Source organism: Lichenostomus cassidix, chromosome 10 (genome assembly GCF_008360975.1).
Source record: "Lichenostomus cassidix isolate B80296 chromosome 10, HeHo_3.0, whole genome shotgun sequence".
NCBI lineage: Eukaryota > Metazoa > Chordata > Aves > Passeriformes > Meliphagidae > Lichenostomus > Lichenostomus cassidix.
The window spans coordinates 2,585,142-2,604,760 of NC_139491.1; the positions used below are offsets into that span (position 1 = coordinate 2,585,142).

The 19,619-nt window shown below is 38.6% G+C and overlaps 1 protein-coding gene across 3 annotated transcripts; it reads right to left on the reverse strand.

Annotated features, from left to right (window-relative positions):
- Nucleotides 1-66: 66 nt before the first annotated feature.
- Nucleotides 67-19,563, reverse strand: CLPX (caseinolytic mitochondrial matrix peptidase chaperone subunit X). Of its 3 annotated transcripts, none has more exons than XM_085070294.1 (14): nucleotides 19,406-19,563; nucleotides 15,636-15,796; nucleotides 14,189-14,306; nucleotides 9,617-9,771; nucleotides 8,643-8,802; nucleotides 7,388-7,429; nucleotides 6,744-6,920; nucleotides 5,439-5,603; nucleotides 5,058-5,146; nucleotides 4,354-4,518; nucleotides 3,455-3,754; nucleotides 3,229-3,321; nucleotides 2,903-3,009; nucleotides 67-1,881 (listed from the first exon to the last, which is right to left on the reverse strand). In XM_085070294.1, the coding sequence occupies exons 1-14, from the start codon at nucleotides 19,473-19,475 to the stop codon at nucleotides 1,791-1,793; spliced, it is 1,893 nt and encodes a 630-aa protein (XP_084926420.1). In that variant the 5' UTR covers nucleotides 19,476-19,563; the 3' UTR covers nucleotides 67-1,790. The 3 variants fall into 3 exon arrangements, with proteins under 3 accessions (XP_084926420.1, XP_084926422.1, XP_084926421.1); XM_085070296.1 differs by having other exon boundaries at nucleotides 2,853-3,009; XM_085070295.1 differs by lacking the exon at nucleotides 7,388-7,429.
- Nucleotides 19,564-19,619: the final 56 nt, after the last annotated feature.

A 19,619-nucleotide genomic window follows, 5' to 3' on the forward strand; every position in this document is an offset into this window, starting at 1 on the left:
TAAAGTTCCAAAAACTACGAAAACTGAAACTTTGAGAGGATGGCGGCAGGGACGACAACTCTCCGCTGCTTGAATATTCGCTTTTATTCAAACTCCAGAGGTGAAGTACAAACTGTAGTTACACGGCATTTTTGTTTCCTTAAAAACAGTTCTTGGTTACAGAATTCCAAACAACTTTCAAAACTAAGTTGTTGAACAGTTTCGCCTAAAATGTCGTGGTTTTTTTTCAATCTGTTTAAAAAAAGGATTTGAATGAAAGGACTCAGAATTAAAAGCTGTTATAATTTTTACTCTACAAAAAGGAAAGTGAGGATGCAGTTACAGATAGTTCACCACAGATTCCCAGTGGAAAGGGACCAAACTTCTGGAAATATCCTCAACTCCAAAAGCAGCTTTTTCTGAACCATCAGTGGATCATTTAACCTGAAAAGATCTGAAAGCCTAAGGGAAGTATCTGTTGCACCTGGCTACAACTGCATGTCACACTGCTGCTAGGGAAGAACACATTACATAAAATTTACATGACAAAAATTAATGACAAAAATAGGGTCAATAGATTTTCGGTATCCTTTCTGGTCCTAAAATATCCACTAGACTGAAAAGAATTATGAAAGTTTTATTTAAATAGTGTGAATTAAAGTTTTAGGGAAACTCAAGTCCACATTTTCACCGAAGGACAAAACAAAGCTGTAAGTGACAATTTAAATTCCTGAAACAAATCAAAAACATACAGGTCCTTTAGTGTTTTTACAAAGACATTTCTAAAGGATTTAATTAATTTTGGTGGAGAACAGAAGAGGGAGGATTGCTTGCTGTGAGACTAAAAAATCAATGACAAACCCACAAGATGCAATACTAGCATTTGAGAATATAACTTAAAAAGCACTGTCATGTGAACAATCACTACTGATTACAGCAAAAATATTATACATTTAATTCTTTCATCTCTTAACATTATAAGATAGGTTGGGCAAATACCTGGCACCAAAAAATTGATGCATGATAGTTCCAATACGTTAAACAAAATGTACTATATTAGAACATTAATATTTAAAAATTTATGGCGACTTCTCATCCAAATTCAGACTTTACTGCTTCCTAGGAATCTTGTTTGCCCCTCTGGAAAATTAGTGACTTTACCTTCTTTCACAGTATCCAAGGTGACCAAAGCTCCCAATGGAGACGTGAAGGGTATTATTCCATATTCAAATTACTGTAACAAACCAGTGTCACGTTTTAGTAGAATCTCCCAGCAGTGTCAAAGTGTGTCCCAGTTTTTCCAAAAGGTCTTCCTCCCCCACCAATGTAACAAGTCTCTCCAGCACCTGCTGGGTTCCACATGCCAGCAGGAATCTAACACTGACCTGAACCTAACTCCCTGTGAGCCGTACCAGGAGCTAAGATAGTTTACTCACCCTCTACTAATTATTAATTTTGATTTCCCGTTTGTAGAGTAACATTATTATTAAATCTAACTATTGGCAGCACCTGCACTGCTGGTTTAGTTTCTGGCAAGGGCAATGCAGGTGCTGCTGCATTTGCTATACATTTTAATTGAACAAGTGTAATATACAATTCATATTTGAACATTATGCCATCCCAGTCCACACTCTGTCCATCAAATCAATGCGATGCTGCAATAAAATACACGATCTGATTTAGCTAATGGAGTTCCTCATCGCGACTCGTATCCGAGACAGATCCGGTGCCGTTAGGATCAGGCTGAAGCCAGAGGCAATCGTAAGGAAAGAACCGAGTGAGCTTTTTGCAGGTGAGGGTTCTGACAGTGTTTAATGGTTTGCAGCATCTGCCTGTCGAGGCCAGCCTTCCTCTTCCACTCCAGAGTCATACTCCTCTTCTGATGAGTCCTTAGTAGGAGCCCTAGGATTGAAAGGGATGATTAGGTAGTTTAGACATTGAGGAAAAAAACAAGAGATACTTTCTGTAGCTTCTGACAAACATGTCACATGCACAGTGCCCCGTGACAGAAGTTCTGACCTTCTGATCTGGAAATGCTGCTGTGCACATTTGCAGTGCCACCAGCACACACAGTCTCATTAACCGAATTCAATTAACCTGATTTGCAGTAAGTTGTTTGATTTCTTCAATAAATTTTGTATTTCTGGTGCTATATGAAATCACTTAAAGCAACCAGTGTAATACTTTGCACTCCCTCCATCCACACCAGGCTGAGCCAAGCTTCAGCACAGACAAGGTGCTGAAATGAGTAAATGTAGCCACTCAAAAAACATTGTCAGTGGTAGAAACCAAGACACAGTTCCTAAATTTCAGACCTGAAATTTGGGAACTAATTTTTTAACCTGACCCATTCCCTCTCAACTCCATCCTTCATTCACTAAAGTAATTTGATTTTTTTTTTAATCCAGATTTGGCCACTGCTTTCAGCATTCAACACCATGACCATAATCTTTACAACATTAAATTGATTATTTTAACAAGAGTTCAGCAAATCAATAAATGTGCCTTTGTGGCTCTCCACCACTGCAAGAGTAATGCAGAAAACTGTAGCAGCTAGAAGCTTGTATCAAAAACACTACATCAGTGGTAAAAAGTAGGAGGAATGAAACAGTTTCATTTCAAAAATTTCAGTAGTCATAACTGAATTTCAAATTTTTGCTGTTAACTTAAAATTTACTTCAATTTCTACAGTTATACACACACTAAATAAACTTTGCATATGTTTATTTTTAAGTATCTGTTTAAAAACTAAAGCAATACCAATACAAAGTCTTTAGGACAAAGCAGGCACTAATTTAGCTGTGTACAATATACAGAGCACTGAATCTTTTTTAGGTTGTGTGCATGGATTTGTGTTTATGCCATCAGAATACCTGTCTAGTTGTATTACTGGTCTGTTCTGCTACTTCTGTTACGGTTTTACCTAATGTATCCTGGCTCTTTTTTGCCTTCTACAACATCTTTGTCAACTTCCACACATACGATGTCAGAATTGGGCACTTCAAACATGGGCTCCAGAAGCAGCTTTTCCTACAAGAAAATAGAGGGAAAAATATTTCTGTATGCCTTCTTCTATGTAAGCAAGTGATTTTCAGAGCTAGAGAGTCTTTCTGGAAAAACTCTGAATACTCACAGCTTTAGAAGGACTTACTGTATCCATGTAAGAGCCAGAACTAGGTGTGGTTTTGACTGGAAATGGTCACAAATCCAGAAGTTTAATTTACTGTTTGTAGGACTTAATTTACTCACCATTATAGATCGAAGACCTCTGGCACCAGTTTTTCTGTCCAGGGCCAGTCTGGCTATAGCCTTCAATGCATCTTCAGTTACATTTAATTCACACTACACAGAGAAAAATTCTAAGTTCAGTTAATTATTTCACTTACAACTATGTCAAGTTAGAGTGCAAGCATTACTGAAACTAACACTATTTATAAACAAGAACACCAAAGAGTCATCAAATAAAAATTCAAACCTTATCCATGCTAAATAGCGCCTGGTACTGAGGAACCACAGCATTTCGTGGCTCTGTAAGAATCCGTACAAGGGTTTTCTCATCCAGGCTGTGCAGAGGAACCACAACAGGCAAACGTCCCACAAATTCAGGAATCATGCCAAACTCAATGAGATCCCTGGCTTCCACGTGGCGCAGCAAGCGATCCTTCTCCTCAATATCTTCCTGTGGGTCAGACTCTCCACTTATATTGGCGAGATCAGCTGCTGCTGCAGCCCTTCTGCCTTTTCCCATGTTAGATGGTGTCCCAAATCCTAGGTACTGCAAAACAAACATATTCTGCTTACAGAACTGTAATATAAGAGTTTTCTTTATGTAAATAAAAAACTGTCCATGAGTATTAAAAAGTGTGCAGTGACCGATATCATATACTAAGTTCAATAAACTATTTACAGTAAAATTAGACCCCTTGCACACAATCAGTTTGTCACATTGAATTCCCTGAGTGAGGGAACAACACATCAGTATAATAGCAAGTTTTCCCTTAAAATAAAAAAGGTTGGCAATGTGTCCTGATAAGTTTACAAATACCAGTAACACTTTTTAAGTGAAGCAAATGCAGGCGAGCTTGCTTACATGGGAAGCGACACGAATTGACATGAATGATAACTTGAATTTCAGTCACTCCCTTGGTGTTAGAGACAGGGAGCACATTTTGTCAGAACACTGCAGCCAGAACCCTGTTCCCAGACATTAATCTACAAAACAGGTATTTTAAGATGATAATAGCTTTTAGCAGCATTTACTGAAATAAAGACATTTAGTGCATTTACAAATACAGCAAGACCCGTAAAAGTCAGTATTGCAAACAGTAATCAAGATCATGATTTTTCAGCTCAGATACAGCCTGATGCACTCACTTTTTCATTTTTCCTCCTGCTGATAATTCTGTCAAGACCATTAAAAGCACCAGAAGCTACAAACAGGATATTTGTTGTGTCAACCTGCACCGTTTCTCCACGTAGTTTCCGAGAATTCTTTTCTGGAACATTTACTATTGTGCCTTCGAGTAATTTTAACAACCCCTAAGAAGGAAAGAAGAAATAGGCAATAAAAAATTTCCATTGTGTAGCATCATGTAAGAGGGCACACTATGCTACATGTCACTGTCACAGATGTGACTTGTATTTTTTGCTCCTTTATGCCTTTATAAGTACTGTAAGTGTAAAAAAAAAAAAATCGGTTTTCCCCATGAGACAATCCCACTCAAGGACAAAAATGCCCCTTTAATGTGGCTCCCATGCACATTATGCATGTAGTAATGAGTTCTTTAAGTGATTTGTTTAAATGGGAAACACTATCTGTTCTTGCCTACACTACGCAACTTGCTCTCTAAATGCTGCAAAGACATTTTTCAATTAAATTGTTTCCATGAAAAAGTCTCAAATTGCTTTTGAGATTATGTTTTTTAATTATGAAAGTCAAGAGGAAAGATGTGTATTTTGAAGGTGAACAATTAAGGAACTGAAGAACTATGACTCCATGTATTTCCATGCTGTTTGACATTACAGGATCATATGTCCTGTTCACTTAGGAAGTAAAATCACTCCATGGAAGTATTTACCTGTTGAACACCTTCTCCCCCAACGTCCCGTAACTGATGAATACCAGGAACACTGCCAATCTTATCTACTTCATCCAGGAAAACTATTCCTGCAGTGACAGAAAATGGATTTAAGGGAGACCTCACTTTTTAAGAGAAGCAAGAATAACATTTGAGACAGCAGCAGTCTGTTCAACTTCCAGACTGTAAACTGCAAAAACATCTGCAATTGTGTCCAGCCATGGACAAGAACAAAAGATATGCTTTGAGTTCTTTTCATGTTTATTCTGTCTGATTTAAATTTCAGGAACATGCAGCAGGAACACCAATTTCAGGAATATTGGTGGTCTCAAAGCTTGGAGCACTTTAACACAGTCTCTGAAACATACAGTAAAAGTTTACCTTGCTGAGCTTTTTCTACATTGTAGTTGGCATCTTGAAGGAGTTTTGCAATGACAGATTCAATGTCTTCCCCAACATAGCCAGCTTGAGTCAAGGTGGTACAATCACAGATAGCAAAAGGTACATCTAGGCATTTAGCCAGAGTCTGAGCCAGCAAGGTTTTACCTGATTAAAAAGAAAGCTGCATGTTAGAACTGCCACACATTTTTCTTAGAGCACACAAATCCAAGTGTTTGGACAGCGACTTTTAACAAGGGTGTGTAGTGACAGGACAAGGGGGAATGGCTTTAAATTTGAAGAAGGTGGGTTTAGATGAGATACTTGGAAGAAACCCTTCTGTGTGAGGGTGGTGAGGCCCTGGCAGAGGTTGCCCAGAGAAGCTGTGGCTGCCCCAACCCTGGAAGTGTTCAAGGCCAGGCTGGACAGGGCTTGGAGCAACCTAGGATAGTGGAAGGTGTCCCTCCCCACAGCAGGAATGAGGGGAGCTTTAAAGTATCCTCCAACCTAAACCATTCAAGGATTTATCAGAGGATGATTATTACTCTTATTAGACATTTTGAATCACACCAGCATCTAAGAATATTTTCCAAGGGAGATAATTATCATAAATGGTGGTTTTTACATTGGCATTCTGTTATTTCTGGTTTAGTTTAATAATATACATTTAAGGCAGCTTGAAATGCATACAGTATAACAAATAAAATGTCACACAATATAAAAACCATAATACATGTACTTGCAGAGTTTAAAGATTAAATAAATCAGTAGTCCTTTGCAGACACTCAGGGTGCAGTGCAAAGTCCAATTGCTCCTGCTTTGAAGTTGGGAAGAAACAGAATTAAAATATTGTTTAGTGAATGTTCTCCCAAAAAGTCTGCAAAATGCCATCACTTCAGCACAAACACTCCCAAGTCTTATGAACATACAAAATAATATCTCTTTCTAACCCCCTGTAACTAATCTGTCCCAGAGGTGAAATAGCACTGTCTAACTGCAGCATCTCAGCTTGCCAGCTAAAGCAGAGAAACTATAAATGCATTTTATTTCAGCTTAGTCAAAGTGGCATCTTTTATTCAGTCAGTAAATATAGGCATTAAGAAAAAAAAACCACACAACTCCAGCTCTTTTTTTTTTAAGGCCACTTAGCTCAGCACATTAACATGGCATGAAAGCACTGGAAGCCCAGTTTGAAATTCACATTTAGTTTTATAAATCAAATTTGAATAACCACAGAAGAGGAAAATCATTCATTAGCAACAAAATCCACGAGAAAGAGGACACTTATAAAAACATGCAGCTGTATACCTGATCCAGTTGGTCCAAGCAGCAAAATATTACTTTTTTCAAGTTTAATGTCATCATTGGGTGAATCTAGTACTTCTCCTCCCCGTTTTTCCTGAGGTATCTGCTGGTTCATTTGTTGCTGCATTGATGCTCCCAAAGCATTACCATGTGGACTGATTCCAGCAATCTGCAGGAGTTCTGAAGAGAACAATAACAGCACTGTTTGAGCACCACAAGGTCTGTCATTACCTTAAACACACAGTAACAGCTTGGTTCTTCTGCAAATCTAGAATTCTCTCAGTACAGAAGCTTACAGAGAGGACTGCAATAGAAATACAGCACAATTATTACCAAAACATTACTTCAAATCATATTTTTGCACAGGCATATACAAAAATGGCACAATGGATTGTCTAAAAATATTACTCTACATTAAAAAAAAAAAGCAAGGGAAATTTTCAGTCCTTACCAATTTACTTGTTTTAACTGTAATTTCTTTTTTTTAACATATGAGCAGAAATAAACCCAAGCTGTTGATTTCCATTATGAAAAAGTACAAGAACTGGACTTCACCCAACATTTCAAACCAGCAGTTACTAAAGACTATTCTACATGTAATAAAAGTAAGTATTGCAGAGGAGGACACGAGGAGAGAGTTCACTTACTTGTAAATCTGTACTCATCCTCCCGTCTTCTGATTTCTAATTCTAAGAGAGAGGATGAAAACAGTAATAAAAAAGTAAGTTTATAAAAGTTTATAAATTCTCCACCTCTTGCCCTCTTCTGAATACATCTTATCACTGTCTATGAATGTAATTCAAACAAGAATTCCCACAATAACTAATTTTTATTGCTGTCAAAACTAACCCAAACCCCAACTTATGCATTTTTAAAATGACAGCAAGCTTTCTACTTCTTTATCAGTAACAGTATTACCTCTGCTTATTTTCACTTTGAAACCAACTACAGAAGGAAAAAAATGCAGTTACAATTTAGGTTTCAAAAGGCTTCCTTAAACTTTCCCAGAGTGTTTCAATGTAGGACTTTGTTGTAAGACAGAATTATGAAATATGTAAACATTCACTGTCAGTCTCTCTGGGTTTGGACCATGTTATCTCCCTTTGGAGGGTCAGGAACTTTCCAGTGACAGGTACACAACTGCCCTTACCATTACCAGAACTGTGCTACTAACATTCCCTCCTTAGTTAAAAGACTTCTTTATGTAAATTCAAAAAACAAAGATTATTTCTGTTTGCTTAACATGGTAACTTTTGCAAGACAGAACAAAACACCTTAAAAAAAACCACCCAAGGTACACTTTTGAGTCAGAGATGGTAACTTAATCCTACTTCTAAAAATAAATTAGATCAACATAGCTACACACTTACTCAGCAGCAAAAGTACTGCCAAGAGTAACTCCATCTACACCTGCTAGATATGGAACAATACTGTGGCAAGCAGCAGATGCTGCCAGCAGGACCAAGGGAAGTTAGAAATCGAAGTATTCATCAATTTCCCTATGTAAAATATCACCATCCTGATCTGCATTGTTGCTTGTGGATTAAGCAGCAGATTTACCGTTAGGCAGCTAATGAGATTAGAAAGAAAAATTTAGGAAGCTCACTTTAGAAAGTTAAAGGAGAATACCCCATAATATGCATCAGTAAAAAGGGTTAAAAATTTAATATAGTAAGCAACACCCCCGGCACCATAAACCTTCTGGATTACTATTTAAATAAATAGTTCACAGTGAGAATTTAATTCAGTAGAAATTGCTTTACATAATTTCAACTACAGAAAAATCTAGTGTCAAGGCAAAATCTTAGATTTCTTAAGTTAGGGCCCTGAAATGGTAAGTTTTATTTAACAAAAAAAAACAAACCAAAAAAAACCCAAAAAACCAAAAAAAATCATACAAACCTCTTGGTGTTAAAGAAGTCTGTTTCTCAACTTCTGCTTGCTGTCTCAGGTTAGATGGGATATTATTGTAGATTCTCTTGTAATGATTATACACAGCAACTGAAAGCACCTTCTTGGCAAAACACTGACCAACAACGTATTTGTCGAGGTAGTTGTAAATCTGAAAAACAGCTTAATCTTAGTGACACTTATAAATCACCTTGCAGCAGAAAAGAAAAAATAGTATATTATGCCAAAGATGAACTTTGGACTAAACCATTACAGACCTGAGAAACAGAAGCTCAAAATCTAAAATACAAAATACGTCCTCTTGATAAGTTTACTCAAAAAATGTGATGCTTATACACTCATATTGTGTCTGCCCTACTAATATATAAACCCCTTGCCATTTCCAGCCAAATCTGTAACAGGAACAGAAATTTCAAGAACACTTAATTTCTTAAAGGAGGCCTATAAAGGAGCCAGGTTTCTGCAGGTTTAGAAACCATTACAGTCCACCAGGAACTGAGAAACATAAACAGCTCCCTCACTAATCTCCAGAGGGAAAGCAAATGACTTCAGATAGCTCATGGCCACAAGTTAATCAGCTACAGCTCTCACCTAAAACCACACCAAATAAAAGGCTCTGCAGCTACAAAACAAAGCTGCTGAAATAAGGATACAGAATATAAGGTCATAGTGAGAAAGAAAAGATACTATGGTTGGTGAGGGATGAGGTCAGCCCCAAGGTCACAGGAGAAAATGAAGTCACAAGACAAAGAGGAAAACAAGCTTGAATACCTTTATTGGATCTACTTGTTCCCTTTATCAGTGCTCTGCTGGGTCACATAGCTCACAAAGGTTTAATCTTGAGCTAATCATCTTTATTGTTTGTTGCTCTGCCCCAGCAGCCCATTATACACCTGATGCAGATTAAGGGAAGCATTTCACCATGCTGCAACACAAGGGGACACTGAATGGAATTAAGAACATACCTTTTTCGGTGGAGGTGGTGGCTTCTGCTGGAATGCCAATTTCACAGCTTCTGCTGCTGACTCGGGCTCTTTAATGATGCTCTTTTTTGTGTCTGCCTCTGACAGGACAACAAAAAAGTGGTGACACTTTTCACACTTCACAAAACGGGTGGAAGCTGCAGAAAAAGTCAAACAAAACAGTAAGAGGAATTGCTTCTGCCCGATTTCATCACACAGGACAAGCACCTGTAAGACAGCACAGCCACTCTGTGTTTACACAACACTTCTCCTTCACTCACCTTAGAACCTTTAAAAGCAATTATTGGCCTATGAAATTTGACAGAGAGGGAACACAATTTGCCCAGAAAAAAAAAAATCACAATGCTGGGCAACAACCAGACAATGAATTAAAAACAAAACTCTTTTTGATACTGATCCAGTAGCACCACACTCGGGAGAGGAAACTTTGCACTTCTGAGAGAGACAAAATTAATGAAGGCTTTAGCTATGCAGGAAATGTTACTAACTCAAACTAACAGCAAAATAAAATATTGTGGTTAGGCACATACTGAAGTGCAGGGAAGCAATCTAGAATATCAAGGACAGCATCACAGGAGGGCTCTGGCAGCTCCTGCTCTCTGCATCCCACTGGCTTTGGAACACTGTGGATCAGGCTCGAGTCACCTCAGCCCAGGACACTGAACACAGCAGGGTCACACAAAGGGCTCATCCCAACAAGAGGCAGCTCTGGTATGCAACACATCATCAGGACTTTGATGTTTTGCAAGATCTTCTGCTTATTTATTTTTACTGTCAAGATGAGAACAAATTTCTTTCAAATTCCAAAAGCTAAACCCTCCTACTGCTGACTTTGTGAACTGAAGAAATCTGCAAAGGTTGGTTTCATAAGCCTGAAAATGAGAACCTGCATTGCTTCTTTTTACCCCTTTGGCAAAGCAAAGTTGGAATAATAAAAACAGTCAGTAGAGAAGAATAATAAAATATATTTGGAATTCAGAATAGATCCTTTCTAGCCATACTACTATGCTAGTAGTTAAACGCAAATCATGAGCAACAGGACAGATTTAAAGGAAATATGTTAGTAAATGTGTTCAATTGAAAGTAATGTAACTGTATCAAAACAATCCCAAGAAAAACCAATGTCAGAACTTCTGAAATCAGAAGAAGTTTTTAGAAAATGCCATGAACACTGTAGCACCAGCTGACTGTAACAACACCCTCTAGCAATAAACAAGCTGCTTATTTATAACTTGTCTCCCATAGGGCTGGCATCAGCAGAAGGAGTGGGTGGGGTTTTCTTACCATTAATCTCACCTTATACCTGGATAAGCAAGACCAACAGATTACTTTAAGAATGTAGCCTAGTACTGTAGCCAACACAGCTTTATTAACTTTACTACAAAGAAATTATGTGTAACAGCCTGAAAGTTCTACTGGCAACCTTCCAAATTACTGCTATCTGCTTGATGGGAATGTGATGGAGAATCACTTGCAGGAACCCATTCCTCTTACGTAACTATTATTTAGCAACAATACTGTAGGGAAAAAAACAATCCAACCTTTCTCCCAGGGCTCACTCAAAACATCTCTGATATTCATGATGGCTACAGTGCCATGAGGGTGCTGTGCTTCCTTATACAGTATTTATTTAGGATGGAATAGCCATGAGAATGGTTGTTCCCTTTAAAAATCCACATGAATGATTAAAAACCACTAGAAAATAGTGAGTGGGCTGCAAGACTACTATGGGGCATCTTTAAAAAATCATTCACTAAAAAATAAAGATTTTTAAAAAAACCCAACAAAAAAACCCCAAAAAAACCCAAAACCCAAAAAAACCCCCAGAAAACCCCACAATTGAGTTGCTAATCCTAAATATTTGCATGTATATATATGTTCTTTTAGCAAACACATAAAAGCACAGTGAAGAACATCCATGTCAAACTACACCCCTGTCATTAAGATGTCTGCAGATATTTACAGAGTGCCAAAATGCAAATCAAGTGTTGTTTTTAATCAGACAACATTGCCACAGAGGCTGCATTAGCAAAGGGATTTCTAAAGTCTGCGTGAGCTGACCTTGCCAAAAAGAAATGCCAGGTTTTTACAAAACATACAGGAAACCAAAACAATCAGAGGATTAAACTTAAAAAGATGTAGGGTGGAGATAATGGGCTACTATCAAACTGCTCTAAGGTAAAAACAACCCAACCAAACCAGGAAAAAGCAAGCAGGGAAGCTTCTGAGAACGTACAGTAGGGAAGTCTTGCTTTGGAGGATGGAGAAACCTGATGGCATCAGGTGGAGACAGTAAAAGCAGCACCCAGATAAGGCTTCTTATGTCAATCAGCTTTACAGCTATAGGATTTCACTCCACATCTGAGGCTCAAGTCTTATTTCACTGATCACAAACTCTCCTTACAGACTTTCACAACCCAAAACAACACAGGAACTGCTGAGAAAGGAGGCCAGAGCAAAATTACTTTTTGTTTGCCTCATATTTTCCCTTCATTTTTAATTGCTGGAAAACCATTGCCAAGCAAATCTTTCTGCAAGATTTGCAGATACAAAATGAAGCTCCATCAAAAACAAGCTCCACTGGAAAACCAGCCTGTCACACTGCCACTCCATGGTAATTAATTTTCTAAGGAACGTGGCTTTTATTCAATATTTTGTTTCCCTACTTCTCTCAAAATGTCTGAAAACCTAATATTTAAACTCAAACAAATGTTAATTGCATGTTTTCCTTTGGTTTCAGATATTTATTTAAGGTTCTGCAGGTTGGCAATTCAAACCAGAACTGTGCAAATTCATCATTTTTCCTGACTAAGCAACAACAAAGGCTTATCCAAAAAATCAAATTACAGTAGGCTTAATACAACTTGCAACCCATTTGTTTTGGGTAGAATGGGGCAGATTTCTTTTCATTAGTTTTCGTTTCCTTTCTTCAAGTAAATTTTAAGATAATTAGAATTTCTATTTTCCAGCTGCTTTATACAGTGTGGTTGGGAAGAAGTGTGCTCAAATTAACAGACTAAACCACAATAACACAGGTCCAGAGAAAACTTCACCATGACTCAGGTTTTGGGAAAAAAAACCAGGTTTTCAGCCCCAAGCTGTTTACAGAATCTGTGTTATTCTGATGCTGCAATTCAAGTGGATTCACTACTTGTGAATTTTAGATTGCATATATTAAGATATGTTCTCTCATAGTGTTGGTATGGATAAATCCTGCTCCTAAGGAAATTTTCAAACATGTTTAAGTGTTCCCAGCAATGCTGAAAAAACACTAAATCACATCTCTGCTTTCCAGGGAACATTCTGGGACAAAACTTGAATGGTACTTCCAGATAAAAGCACAAACTCCAGTACCAAGGGAAACACACCAGTGAAGTTAGGGAGTTTCAAAAACATCTCTGCCTACTCATGAATCATAAGAAGGTAAACAAACTCAAAAATCCTTCCACTGTTTCCAACCACACCTAGTCCAGGGAGAGACCACATATTGAACACCAGACAGGATCATATTTCCAGTTCCATGAACTGGTGCCAAGTTGTGCAGAATACCTTGTTGCCTATAGTTTCAAACAAACTAGAAAACAACCTTATTTCTAAGGGGAAAAAAGTAACCGAGGACTGTTCCTTTTACCTAACATAACAAAATATATTATTATTATAGGACTGTCTTGTGTTCAAGAAATTTGATAATTTAAAGTGTTATTTTATACGAGTAGCAGCAAGTAACAGCACATCCACTCATTTTTGCCAGCTGTGATATTCACAACTGCTGAACACGTTTATGCTGACCTTGTCTTAAGCCTCTTAGTGCATAAGTCTGATTATGACTTGATACTTCCTCCTTGAGCCCCTCCAACTAACAATGGGTATTTGCTTTCTGACAACTGTTTCTTAAGTTGGTCTCATTAGTGCTGAAACAGGGTGAAATGTTTTCAAGTCTGCTAGAACCTAAAGCATTACTGACATTAATTTGGATTATACTTCTAAGAAAAAAGAAAAAAAAAAGTAGCAATTGCTGTTGGAGAACAGGCATTTTGAATTTTCTAGCTGGACTTTCCAGCCTACTATTTGGAATGTGTAATGGATCTGACTTTGCCATAGAAAACTGTTCTAGTAAGCCATCTGTCAGATACTAATTCCTCTGATGGATAAGCACTTTGGTTATAGTACATGCAGGATTAAAGTTTTATTATTTAGGAAAGAAAGGCCAGACATTACAAATGTATATATATAAAGTGTATACTTATATAATAGAGAGATAAAGGTATCTGTAGTTAAAATGGCATTAAGTTTAAAATGCAATGAACTATTTTAAAAATGCATATTCACAGATGCAATGTGAATTCCACTACCATATTCCCACACATCATGGGAATTACACAAATGTTCCCAGAGAGACAATAAATGGTTACACCAACCAGGCCAAACTAAGAATAACAAAATTTCTGGCATCATATAATTAGGCAGGTTAAAACTTAGCTATCAGGACTACCTTAAATCACAGTCACATCTGTGTCTATTTTAAAAAAAGAGGAAGTTTTAATGAAAACTTACACACAAAGGTCTCCACATGTGTGCACAAATCACCACACTTCGGGCAGCGCAGTTGGTTCCCTCCTTTTCCAGAGCTTCCAGAGCTTGACTTTTTACTACCACCCTCACCAACAGATTTCTAAAAGAGATTTCCAGACAATTAGCTCCAAACAATGGAGCTGGTACAGTAGGCATTTAGCAGTGTGCTTATGGAATCAAATAATTCGAATGTTGCAATAGCCAAATGACAAAGTAACTGTTGTCAGGATTTTTTAAAAGCTTTGAAAACTTAGAAAAATGTGACATAAAACTTGCAAATGTACACACATCTGCATTTCCCAGGTCTGCCAGTCTTGGATGTCCATGGTATCCCATAGAACATTAGAACTGCATGACTGGCACTAGAACAATAACAAGCTGTGTCAAGAACGTTTTGTGTATTTTAATGTTTTAATGCCAGAGAAGAAAACAAATCATTTAGAGAGTATTTTATAATCTCAACTGTGTGGATTCTAAGGGTTTCTGAAGCCACAGCTCCTCTCACTTCCTTGACAAGTGTAGCAGACAATCTATGCTAAAACATGCATCTCAAAGTGCTTGAAATATTATATTTTTTTATCTGTATATGTTCCATGCCTTCATACTTTGGTTAATAAAACTATATTTCAGGAAACAGCAAAAATTTCTCTTCCCTTTTTCAAGGCAATTCTCCATTTTTAAACCATTCTTGCCTACTGATTTCTCTACACAACCCTTTTCAAGAAAACGCTAAAATTTTTTTTTAATCTTATTTATTTAAAAAAAATTAACTGCACCTTCAGAACACACCTGTGCCATCTGGACAGTTCCTCAGGCTCACAACATACCATGCTAAGGCAAAGTTATTGCCTGTGAACTCTCAAAATGTTATTTACTGACTAAAGAGCAGTTTTATTCTCAGGTAATCATTTATCTGAAGGAGCTGTTTATTAACTATAATTATAGAGAATGACTAGGATGAAAATAAACAACAACTGACTAACACGAGGTGAGCTCATGTCCTCACTGACTTGCCTTTCTTAAGACAAATCAATTCTAAAGCCAGAAACATTATTTTAAAATGTACTTTCTTTAAAAAAGTCTACTTGGGAGCAGCAGGCTTTGGAAGGAGAACAGCTCTGATTACTACTCTTTCATGAGATCCTGAAACCTGTTCTTGATTTATGACATCCAGTAAAGTTTTCTACTTTACACTGGGCAAGAAGATTTACAAAACTGGGAAAAGCATTATGGGATGTTTAAAAGATTTGTCTCCTAACAAATTCACAATACAACTTTTTTTCCTTCAAAGCCAGTTGCAGCAATTTGAAGGATTAGAAACGTTAAGAGTTGGCCGAAATTTCAAGATTAATCTAATTTTAAGTAGAAAAAAAAAAATTTAAGGAACATTTTACACAAACTACTGAAACACCCAATTTGTGGAGATTACCTTGCTTCCATCTCCAGAACCATCCTTGCTTGCACCATCCTTTGAGGCAAAATATGCAGGTGTTTCTGAAAAATTTCTAAGAGGAATTCGTTTTAGGGAACAAGTTTCAAAAGTCCCAAGTTTTCCTAAAACAGGGATGCGTGTACGACCACAAGTAATACCTAAAAATAAAAGAAAAAAAAAGAAAAAAAAGTAAGTTAAATATTAAAAATATTCCAGTCTTAATTCTGTTGCCACCAAATCTCAGAACTGATTTACTTTAAATGGAGCTCAAAGGATTTGGCAACAGAATTCAGCTCTGAATATCCACATTTCTGTCATCCAAAGTAAATTATCTTTACCACCTTAATGGTCATCTCATTAAAAGCTGCCTGGGTTGTCCAGAAATGTCCCAAAAGTAATTCCAGGTCCTATCAGACAACTAAGAGTCCCGTTGTGGCATGAAATAGGGAACATCTCAGTTATGAAACTGATCCTCAGCATGATAAACACAATCAACTCACAGCTCTTATTGTGCAATAATTCAACCCCACAAGTAAGAGACCTTTGAAGAGTCTCTTTATTATGCATAAATCAGGTGTTTCAGACTCAATGACTGCACACCTGGATTTGGCTTTCACTTGGGAACTCCACTAAAAATTAGTTTCCAGGAATTTGAGGCACCTCTTGGCAACAAAAATTGTTCTGAGGAAAACTGAGAAGCCATGTCCTATTTGGCACTCACTGTGGCACAGGCAAACTCAGCGTAATCTTAACTTTGCTGAAATACCTTATTGCCAACATGAAAAAAAACCTAATTGAGAAACTAAACAGCCTTTTCCTCCTCTTGCAACATAGGCAGGATTGCATTTCATGGCTGGGTGTGACGTGAGCCAACATATGTTGTGCCTGTGATTTCACCATCAACAACAGCCTGGAATCCATATCTCATCTCCTGCATTTAAAGTGGCAAATTTCTCACTTGCTCTCTGGTTTTGATAAGGAGTCTGTGCCTTACTGACTGCAGAGCTACACAGCAACAGTGGCAATTACAAACTTGCTGATGATATATGGTTTTATTGTTATAGGGAGGAGAGAATCTTATTGAAAATTCCAAGCACTTCTAAAAATTAAGAAAAAGTAAGAATGGCAAGAGGAGTACAGTTAATTTGCTCTGAAAGGGGAAACAACAACAACCAAGAGCTGGAAATTTAGCTCAAATAGAACACTCAGAAAATTCACCTTGTTACTGTAATAAGAAGAGAGAAAAATAAAGAAGAGGAACCTAAATTTACCAGAAAAACTCTCACAGGTCTCTGCAAACTCACAACGAAGATGACCATGTCAAATGAGATTTGAAGCTGGTTTATTAACTTACATGCTGCTTAAGATTCCTGAAGATGACTTGTAGCTATTTTTAACATGACTAAAAATTAATCTTTTAAAAATCTCTTAACAGCATTGCTTCTGGCTGTAAACGTGAGGGAGGAATAACAATCAATGAGCTTCCCCATTTTAAATTTCTCTGCTGACTGCCACTGCAACACATTTCAGATTACATAGGAAAAGCTATGAAAACATCACAGAAAACTTGAAAATACTGGCTTGCTCTCAGAAGCAGTTGTGTCTTTTAACTGAATCTGCAGAGAACTCTGACGACTCCGTGTGCCAAGTGCACTTGTCAGTAAAGAACAAGCTTTGGTGAGTGTTTACAATGCAATAACTGTTCTGAGCAGTTCCCTGTCTTGGAGGCTCATTCCTCATAGATGGTTCCCTTACTGAGATTTGGTTTAGAAACCGAGAAAAAGAACCCTTAAAATAAAGCAACAAGCACCTCACCTCCCTTGAACAAAACCTGAAGTCACACAACTTCCCTTGCAACACAGAGAAAGGCTGAAACATAACACAAAAGCTCAAATATTTCAGGGTCCTCATTTTAATTCAGAGCGCTCTTGTGAGACAGAAAATTCACAGAGAACTGTATGGGATGAACTGTGAAACCTTACACAGCTCTGAGTACCAAGCTGTGAAGACTAAACCAGGGAAAAAATTATATTCCTGCTACATCAACCGGTGGCTAAGCATGAAAAGCCTCATGTGCTTACCGTGAGGTCTGAGTGGTGTTTTTTTGACAAAATATCATTGTATAATTACACAATGAAGCAGTAAGAAAGTTACCACCACCACTTCCTTGCACCAATAAGCCCAGAGGCAAATTTTGAGGAGAAATCAACATTCCAGCCCAACGCCTGGCAGCTGCCAGTGAACGATCCAGATACTGATAAATGTTCCAATATGTAACAGCTGGCAGGATTTGCTCACTCACACCTGGCAGGTTTTTTTGGAGCACTAAATTCAAAGGACGTGTCCCTAACATTGCTGGCAGCAATGGAACCGATCCAGGGTGTGCAGATTTATGCATTAAGAAACGATGGGAAGCTCCTTAACACCTTATTAACCCTCAATTGATACCTGATGAAATAAATCCTGACTTTTGGGCCAAGCCTGGGGCATCTTGGAAGGATCTATTGGTTAGGGAAGTGACAGGGAGACTGTGACAAACAGTAACTGTCCCACTTTACACTCGACTGGCTACACTGATCTGTGCACTCTGAACTCTCTCCAGTTTGCACCAACCAGCAACAGCAAACAAAGCGCCTGGCAGAAGTAATAAATTAATATAAAAATACACAAATGTATATATATTTTAAACAAGTTCCATTTAAATTTAATGCATGAATAATTTTATTACTGTATCTGCATTTTAGTCTCCTTTGCTCTTTTTACATAATTCTCTTAACCTCAGTTCTGACCAAAAAAAAAAAATTTTAAAGAAAATAATTCTGAAATTAATTTAGAATGGTGCTTGCTTGAAAGTTTTTTGTTTCACGGGGGTTGCATAAGGCCAGACAGGCTGGACTTGAAAGTACAGGTTTGCACCTTTCAGCAGAGGTGATACCTGAGATGTAAATGTAAAGTCACTTACAAGGAGTTAAATCACCTCTCCAAGGCAGTCAGTGATCTCTGACTCACAGGGCTATTGCTGAGGGCACAGGAATTGAAAATATTGTCGCCAGTGTGGCAACAGAGGTAATTTCAGCACAGTTTGGGGGTTTAAAATACCTTTAACCCAAAGCAGCACATGGTTTGTCTGCTCTCATTTTTGTTTGCTTGTTTTAATTTTTCCTTATTTTGCTACACAGCGTTGTTCCTGGGAAGTTCCACAATTAAGCTATACCCACAAGAATACCACGAGAAGGACAAAGACAGTAAACAAGTGACACCACTTCAACTTTTAGTGAGTGGCTTGCACAGTCTCGTCCTTTTACCAAGCTGGAAATAATTAATTTTGCTAACTGAGCCCATCCTTACGAGAAACAGTTCAAGTTCAGGCTACAACACAGATAGGCTTTTAATCAATTAAGGAAAATAAGCCGTTTTTAAGCCAATTAAACACATTTACTCGCACTGCAAAGTCACACACACTGGCCGACAGCTGCTGAGCATCCCTTCTGCTGAAATAAACTATTCCCGCACCACTTTCCCCACAGCGAGGGCAAATCCTCCGACACTTCAAGAGCTGCCCTCACTCCCGACACTCGCACGGCGCGGGTGACACCAGCAAACGGCTAAAAGGAGGAGAAAAGGGGGGAAAAAAGGGGGCAAGGCCGCCGTGTCCCGCCGCTGTCACCCCGCGATAAGGGAGCGGCGGGCCGAGGCTCCCCTCAGGGCCGCAGGGCCTGACCCCGCCGGGCCCGCGGAGCCACGGCCGGCAGCCCGAGCGCAGTTACCTCTCCGGGCGGAGGGCAGCGTGGAGCCGAAGAGGCGGGCGGCAGCGGCGCAGCTGTGGCAGGCGGACATGGTGCAGCGGCCGCGGGCCCAGACAGCTCCCCCCGCCGCCGACAAGGCCTAGCTGGCGGCGGTCCGGCCCCGCCCGCCCCGGTAACGCCCCCGTGACGGCGCCGCGCGTCACCGCGGGACTGCAGGTCCCAGCGGGCACCGCGC

Bases quoted from the DNA above. Each gene is read 5' to 3' on its own strand.
- CLPX (XM_085070294.1), bottom strand. From the start codon at position 19,475: ATGTCCGCCTGCCACAGCTGCGCCGCTGCCGCCCGCCTCTTCGGCTCC. The intron at 6,921-7,387 runs GTAAGTGAACTC...TGTTCTCTTCAG, and splicing joins GGATGAGTACAGATTTACAA to AACTCCTGCAGATTGCTGGA. The intron at 3,010-3,228 runs GTGAGTAAATTA...ATTTTCTTGTAG, and splicing joins GAGGTCTTCGATCTATAATG to GAAAAGCTGCTTCTGGAGCC.